The sequence below is a fragment of the Mus pahari genome, chromosome 15, assembly GCF_900095145.1.
Source record: "Mus pahari chromosome 15, PAHARI_EIJ_v1.1, whole genome shotgun sequence".
Taxonomy (NCBI): Eukaryota; Metazoa; Chordata; class Mammalia; order Rodentia; family Muridae; genus Mus; species Mus pahari.
This window is the reverse complement of record NC_034604.1, coordinates 56,963,958-56,972,456: the sequence shown is the minus strand read 5'-3', so window position 1 is coordinate 56,972,456 and position 8,499 is coordinate 56,963,958. Positions and strand designations below refer to the sequence as shown.

The window sequence follows — 8,499 nt, the reverse complement described above, 5'->3', positions numbered from 1 at the left end:
AGAGAAAGGAAGGAAGGAAGGAAGGAAGGAAGGAAGGAAGGAAGGAAGGAAGGAAGGAAGGAAGGAAGGAAGGAAGGAAAGAAGGAAGACAGGAAGGCAGGCTGTGGATTTGGATATCTTGAGAGGATCTGGAAGGAGTTTGGGATGAGAAACCTTAATCAAAATATACTGCATGAAAATAATCCATTTTGAAAACAATAAACTCTTACTAATAAGGGGCTTCTCAAAAGGATAAGCAGGAGAAAGCCATTGCACTAAGCCTGCTGACAGGAGTTTGAACCCCAGCATCTACATGTTGGAAGGAGGTAGCCAACTCCACAAGTGGTCCACTAACCTCCACACTTGTCCTGTTGTGTGCAATTTTTCTTCCCAGAAACACACACAAACACACAAATAATTTGTAAAACTCAATATAATTTTTTAAAAGATAATAAGCAGACAGAGCTATAGGATGAGAATAAAGAGGTAGAATATTCTTTACATGAAAGGAACAGTTGCTAAAATGTTCTTTGGGGAGCTACCTCCCAAGAGCCAATGCTAAGAGGTCTTAGAGGTGTTATGGAGTCTCATCACCTAGGGAATACTCAGGCTGGATACAGGAACATCCTTTTCAAATTAATGGCAATAGACTACAGTGTAACTCCATCCATTCTCTACCATCTTCCGCTCTAGATTACAATTCTGTTGACTAGGATGCCGGTGCACTAATGAGCACTCTTAATGTGAAGAATCATAATTCATGATTTCTAATTACACCTGATCCAAGATTGAGAATAAAAACAAACCACTCTGATGTGAATTTATCTCTTCCTGTATATTAACAGTTTCTGTCTGTGGTTTGCCTTTTAGACGTCTGTAGGGTACAGTGACCCTCTTTATCCATGGGGACTTGTTCTAAGACTCCCAGTAGATGCTAAGATGGGAATAGCAAAAAACCCTACAGCTCCTGTGTTTTCTCTTATATACGCACTTATGATAACGTGTTACTTCTACACGAGACTCAATAAGGTTAAGGACAATAACAGCTCATAAAATAGAATAATTATGGCAATCTACTGTAATGAAAGTAATTTAAAACTTGTGAGCCGTTTATTTCTGGAATTTTCCATTTAATATTTTAGACCACAGATGAGTGTGGGTTCCTGGTACCATACCACGGAAAACCATAGGTGAGGGACCCCTGTAAATCTCATTTGAAAAGTGTTCAATCGAGGAAGTTGGCCGTGGGCTTTTGTTTTCTCTGCTGTTTTTGACATGTGGGGCTGCTTTGGCAAAGGCGAATAATATCAGTTTACTGCTGTAGACCATGGCTAATGGCTTTAAAAGAATTCTTCAGCAACTGCATAATGAGCTGCCAAAAATATTCTCTGTGCCAAAGGATCTGGGTATGTCTGTTTCATTTATTGAGAAATTCTTGTTTTATCATGGCTAAGTGCTCACCAAGGACATAAAAACCCAAACTTCTAATGTAGTTGGGGCTTAAGGGCAGAAACTATATTTTAATGTATCCAGACCCATTTCTAGCACATGCAGATGGTGCAGGAGTACCAACAGCAAAAGTGGATGAGCCTGCGATATGAAGGATCTCAAGATACTGCCGAACTGACAGAAGGCCTTCTACTGTCTCCATGATGCATGGATCAGTGGCTCAACCTCATTTTTTTCCAAACTATACCAGATGACTTGAGCCCAAGACCATGACCTTATCTTGCCTGTTGGATTAAATTTACATTTTATGGAAATGACTTAGGGCCTATTTCTTACTGAAAGCTACATGTTCACCATCACTTGCATTTTAATTTTACCTTGACAGTAAATTAAATCAATTAGGAAAAAGGATTTTCTTAGAATTAGAAGAAGAAAAAAAGCCTGAGAGTACATCAAGAAGATATGGGAAAACAGTGGAGATAGAGGGAAATTACAGTATTTTGGTTTTCATTGGAAGCAGAAATTGGGAAGAATAGCATCAAGATGCATCTTGTTCTACCAACCTCTAGTTCTCTCTGACTATCAGTGTTACCCTCAGACAGGAATCATCATTCCTGTAATGAGGTCCAGGCAGTGGCCAGCTGGAGTACTTGATTTCTACTATTGGGCATGTATTCTTCACTGTCTGACTGGTAGGAGTTTTGGAGTAGGTCATCTTCTTCAAGGAATTCCTGAGAAAAGGATTCTCCATTGTCTTACATGACATTCACAGAACAGAAGATATTTATGTGCAGCCCACTTCTCTGGGCTGGAAGCCAGGAGAAATTCCCTGGCCTGGTTTGATTTAAGGAGCAAATTGGAACTCAGCAGTGTCCCCATGATGTCATTCCAGAAAATTCATCTGAATTTCACTTAAATCAGTATGTCATTTCTCCTTGGAAACTTAGCCTTCCATTGTGTATTTTTTAAATTATCTAAAAAACTGTGACCAGGTAACATAGACCCAGTCTCCTGGTGGAGCACTGTCTTAAAGGTCTCTCAAGAGGAATTCAACCTCTCTTGAGATTGGTCCAGATAACGCCTGGGGTCCCTTAGTCCTGTGTAATTTCCTGTCCTCCAGGAAACTTCCCTGCCCTCTGGACATCTGGGTGGCGATTTGGAGATAAAGTATTTGAGACAGAGTTATCAAGAGAGTCAGTGCCTGCCCAGTTTCCTTGGATTTGTGAGGCTTCTTGGCAGCCTCCGGAGACTCAAGGCTGAAATCGCCACTTAGGTTTTCAGAATAAGGCATCAGTAAACAACCTGAAACAATCTTTTTTGGTCATTAGCTGGTACGCACACAACTTACAAACTGAGGCCCAGTCGGGGAACCATTTGCCACAGAGACTAAAATAAAACTGTAAAATGACTGCAGATTATCACAGACCCTTAACTTCAGCACATGCACAATGTCTACTAGAAGAGTACTTAATAAGAGCGCTTTTGTGGGTTACATGGATCCTGTCTCTGGTCTTCATGTTCACACAGCAAATACTTTTAAGGACTAAGCCATCTTCCTGACCCCATTTCGTTATTTTTAATGAGACTGGGACTCATGTTTTTCTCAACTGAGATAATCTGGACTGTGGTTGCTTGCAAACTTCAGTCAGATGCAATCCCATTTGTCTGATTTTGCCTTTGTAACATTTAATGCATTCAGGAAAAGTCATTTCGTGGGGAAAAAAAAAAGAGCAAAATGGTGGTTACTAGAAGCTGGAGAGTCTGTTGAGGGTGGGTGGTGGTCAAGTACAAAATTACGATTTGATGGGAGAGATAAACACTGGTGCCGTATTACACGGTACTTAATTTAACTGAACTAAAGCCACGAGTGAAGACTTAATATGTTCGAATTAGGGAGGGATGGTGAATATCTGATATGATGAATTTAATATTATGCACAAAGGCCATGTGCAGACGGGATGTGGCAGAGATGACACTGATGGAAGCAGAAGAGTGACAATGAGTCCATGACTGTGCTGACTCTGGTCTCCTTACCTTGCAGGCTCAACATGGGAAAAGACCTTCCGCCAGATTGGCTTTGAAAGGTAAGCCGGGGAAACACACTTAGCCACTACTGTCCCATTTTATTCTTAGTGGATTTTCCACTATGAACCAAAAGTCTTTCCCTGGCTGCTGTGACTTGATAACCTTGGAAATGATGTTACCGTAGGTCTCTGAGCCTAACTGTCCTTGTGATGTTAGTACGTTGTTTTATAAAATCTTTGCCTAGTAATTTTAATACTTAAGAGTCAGAGGCAGGAAGATCGGCTGTTAAAGGCCTGCCTCAGCTACATGGTAAGTGTGGGGCTATTCTGCATCACATGGAAACTTGTTTCAAAATAACAAAACATAAAATACAAATAAAACCCCCACATCTATAAAGAGGGAAATAAAGAAGAAATTGAGCGCTGATGTGCGAAAGCGTCTTGAGCTACAGAACACTCTGAAAGCTTAGTTCTATAACTGAAGAGTTCTAGCAGGTAAAATTGACCCGCTGTTGCCTTTGTACCCTTGTTTTAATATGAATACATCTGTATATTTATATGGATTGTTCACAATTGTTAAAACAGATGCATCTTACCAGCTCTAAGATAATGCTGAGATCCTGTCACCTGCTCCTAAGCATTTCTGTACCTGCATCTCCCCAAAACACAAGGAGATGACTCCCAATGGCTTCGGGAAGGTGGCTGCAGTATCTACTCAGTGATGCAACCTTGGGCTACCTGTCCTTGGAACTGAAAGGGGCAGAGCAAATGGCTTTCTCCCAGGGGAATACTGCATCTGATACAAAACTTTTAACATGAATATAGCCATTGAATCAGAGAGAACTGATTTTATATTGTTTCAAAAGTCTTTTCTAACTAATGATTTTATTTAAAATTTGATGGGTCAAGTCAATGGAGTACTTAACACATACAGAGGAAATAATAAAGTGCTTAAAATACTTCATTTTTTTCAGTAGTGATAGAAGACAGTCCTCACCCAGCCCTCTGGGAGTGACAGCATCAGCTTTGCCACCTTCATAAGCAGATTAGAAAGATTTGTCTATTTCCAGATACACACGTCTCCTCCCCCAGCACCAACACAGTTTAGTCTCCTGTAACTTCTTATGGTTAGTTCCTAAGTATATCAGAGAGGTGAGTTGAAGGGTGTTAGGGAGGGACAGCCAACTCCACAGAATGGGGAAGGATGCAGTGTGGAGTCTCTGCCACAGCATCTTCCTTTTGATCCTTCTTTCAAGTTATGAAAATTTTAGGCACACCCAAAACAGGAAAAATAATAAAGTAGATGTATAATCTCCACCACTCAGCTTTAGAAGGACTAGCCATCCTTTCTATGTCCTCTGTCTCTGTTTCTGTCTCTCCCTCCCTCTCCCTTCCTCCCTCCATCCCTCCCTTCCTCCCTTGCTATCTTTTTCTCCCTCCCTCTCTCCCTCCTCCCCCTCAAATATATTAAAGAAAGTCTGTAGCATTGTGTCATTTCTGCCATGTCTGAAGCAGCAAAGGGACATTTTCTTCCAGAACTATAACACTGTTGCCATTCCTAAAGCTGCAAACATTAGTGAGTCTTAGGATCACTGAAGGCCCACTCAATACTTAAATTTCCTGATCCCATGAAAAATGGCAATTTTCTTCATTTGGATAGCTTCTTTATTAAGGTTAGTGTTCCACAATTCTTCCTGGCTTCTTTTTTTTTCCCCACTGACTTTTGGAGAAACTGGACCTGTAAATTGTCTTAAAGAACACTAAGTACCTTGGATCTTTCTGCAAGTGTACATATGTTCTTATTCTACCCACTATGTCCTGTTAGCATTTGGGAACAGTTTCCACATCATCTTTCTGTCCTGGCAGATCTGTTGAGCTTCATGGTTTCTGTCACAATGAGCTGTCCCACGTTGCCCAGATCATGTTCGTCTGTTCCTCTAAAAGCCTTGTATCCCTCCTGAGGAATGGTCCTTTGAAAGCACATCTGAACTCTGGAGACTCTCCACAGGTCTGGGGTATCATTGATTCTGGGTCCTGCCAGTAACTGGAGTGAGGAAACATACTTTCTAAGAAACATAAATGCTAAGTTTGGAATATTTCTAACTCGAGTGTAGCCTTTGGAAGGTTTTAGCTTTCCTGATTATTGGCTTTCACCTTTTCTCTCTGGAGATATTGACTATTAAACTTGCTTTATTTCAACATGCACATTTTATTTTCAAGATAATACTAACAAGATAGTAATAATCAGACTGTGGAGATGCACTTTCCAGACTTGCATATCTTAATGTTCCATTGATATGCATAATTGGAAGACCGTAAAGTACTGCTCTTTGAAATTGTTTTCTTCTCTTTTAATGGTAATATGCAAAATTTTGTTTATGGGTTGGTGTAACTCCAGGGGCTTAGCTGATCTTTGAACATATAATATTTCCACCCTTTCTACTCTTAGAGATGGTCAAAGTTTCTTTTCCTGTGACAAAATGCTTCAAAATAAGCAATTTAAGACAAAAAGTATTTATTCTACCTCCTGGTTCAAGCTATAGTCCTTTATGGAGAAGTCAGGGAGGCAGGTGCTTGAGCCAGCTGGCCATGTCAGATCTACAGCCACTACAGTCACTACAGTCACTATAGTCACTACAGAGGAGAAGGGGTGATCATGGTCGCCTTGCTTTCTCTGTTTTATACACACCGTGACTGGAGGCCCAGAGGATAGTATTACCCAATTTTAGCCTGGGTCTTCCCTCCTTAGTTAACCCAATTAAGATAATTACTCACAGCCATGGCCAGAGACTATGCTCTCAGATGAGCATGGATTCTGTCAAGGGACACTAACACACACACACACATACACACACACACACACACACACACACACCCCAAAAGAGTACCATGAGTAGCCTTATACACATCTATATTTTGCCAAATATCTTGAGGATAGATTCACTGGTACAATGAGGGAGCAGATGCACACACAATACTGGTAAGAATCCCAAATCCCCTGTAAGTCAGTGCCAGTGCTCCCATCAGACATATATGGCAGTTTTCCTGGTGTCCGAATATGCCGTCATTCTTGAGATTTTTCTCCCTGCCGTTTGGTGAGAAATGGTATCTTAGTTTCCTTTAATAGTACTTACCTTGGGCCAATTTTCCATGAAGAACCAGTTGAGATTCTTCAGTGTCTCCCAAGTGAAGCCCTTTGTGGGAGAGCTTCTCCTGAGATAGTCCCACCTGATTCCATGATTGAAAATAAGCTTAATTCCTGGCTTACAGCACACCAACCCCGTACTTGAGTAATGACTGATTCCATGCCAACAGCTTCCATGCACCAAACACTTACCAAATCATTTCTAGTTCATAGATGACGACTTGGCCAAGTTTTACTCTAAAAGGACATAAAACACACCTCTTAGAATTTTGCAATCCAAGACAGAACCTCCTGTTGCTGCTTCTTAATGTTGCGGTTGGCCCAGGTTGCCGCTAGAGACAGTAAGTTTGACTACCTTCCAAGAAAAACTTTATTTACAAAAACAGGCAGCTGGCAGGATTGGATCATAGCCTTCATTTATTGACTCCCACTATAAACTATGGTCTCACAGATAACAAAGATTTAAAGAAACTATGCAGGTTCCTTCTTCAGGCACAGCCCTCACATTAACCTGTATTAGTCACAAGAGTTCCTGGTTCCCAAAGCTAAGCTTTCAAATGCTCTATCACACAGAAATTTGGGGTTGTAGGTCTTTTTGTTTTCTGTTTTATTTATTTTTTTATTCCTATGTTTCTGGAGATGTAGCCTCATGCTGCAGGTCTTAGTGACTAGTCTCATTTTTATTACTGTGTTGAATAAAACCAGATGGTATAATATCTATATTATACTCCAATGCCTCCCTCCATCCCCATGCTTCCAAATAAAAACCCTATCAGGACACATAGCAAGTGGCATGTTTATTTTTAAACTGTAATCTCAGCCATTGTTTTAGTGCCTATATGGCAGATCTGCTGAGAATATTTCTGGTGATTATTCAAGTCTTCAACCATCATAAAATGCTGCTGTGCTTTCTCATTCAAGGGAAAGGGGTATTTTGTGTATTACATCATATCTTAAAATGGAACAGATGTAAGTCTCTGGAACTATTGCGCTTGAGTAGGTGTGAAGATGGCCAGTAGGGCTGATTACACATGGCTTTGTTCTTGTTTTCTCCTCAAGGCTGACCTGATCATTGCTTTAATGAAAATTCAAATTTCCCCTTAAATAAAATCTCAGATGCTTTAGATTAATTGTAAGAGGTGATGCCTTTCCGTGGCTAAGTCCTGCTCTGAAATATCTCATCTACCTGTATACAACACATTATTTTTAAATGAGCTCAGGGGAAGGGAAGAAGTCATGTTGTCAAAGGAACCCTCAAAGCTTCTGCAAGAAAAGAAAGGCACAGACTTGGTGCGTTGGTGGTTATGTAGCTGAGAGGAACACCTATAGGATGTAGGCATACATTTTTTGCAACCTACTTTTACTAAGGGTTCCATCTCTCCTCTAGCCCACCACCCAGCAGAGGGAGTGGAAGAGAGAAGTTATTAGGATCTGGGGGAAGTGGGCCTGTTCAGCAACAGTTCCTTGGTGGCAAGCTTGATCTTCTTTGGCAGCAGTTCAGTCCCATAGCAAGCACCGCATAGGACCCAGCAGCTACAGACCAGTCCTTAGGAAGGCAGAGACCAGGCATGAACCAGCAGCTACAGTCCAGTCCTTTGAGCAAGCAGCTGTTGTTCAATCCTGAAGAAACCACCAGGCTCACCAACCGGCCTAAGGCTGCCACAGGAACCTCACAAGCAGTTCTTGGATGAGTTTCTCTCAATGGCAGCATTACCACAAGTTACATACAACAATGCTATGTAAGGCAAACCAATACATTGGTGTCTTTTGTGAAGAATAGCAAGGCAGAGCAAACCAAACCAAGGCTGTGTTCATCCCCCCACTGTCCGTAGGGTCATATTTATGCACCTTCATCATGGGTCCTTTCACATGTTTGCTGTATCAAACATCCTTTCACCTGTG

The 8,499-nt window shown here is 41.1% G+C and overlaps 1 protein-coding gene across 2 annotated transcripts in view; it reads left to right on the top strand.

Annotated features, from left to right (window-relative positions):
* The window catches only part of Piezo2 (piezo type mechanosensitive ion channel component 2), a 372,708-nt gene that overhangs the window by 199,151 nt on the left and 165,058 nt on the right, over window positions 1-8,499 (top strand). For both annotated transcript variants that reach the window (XM_029547036.1, XM_029547035.1), the window contains exon 4: window positions 3,470-3,512. In XM_029547036.1, coding sequence (XP_029402896.1) covers window positions 3,470-3,512 — 43 coding nt within the window. The remainder of the gene's footprint in view (window positions 1-3,469; window positions 3,513-8,499) is intronic.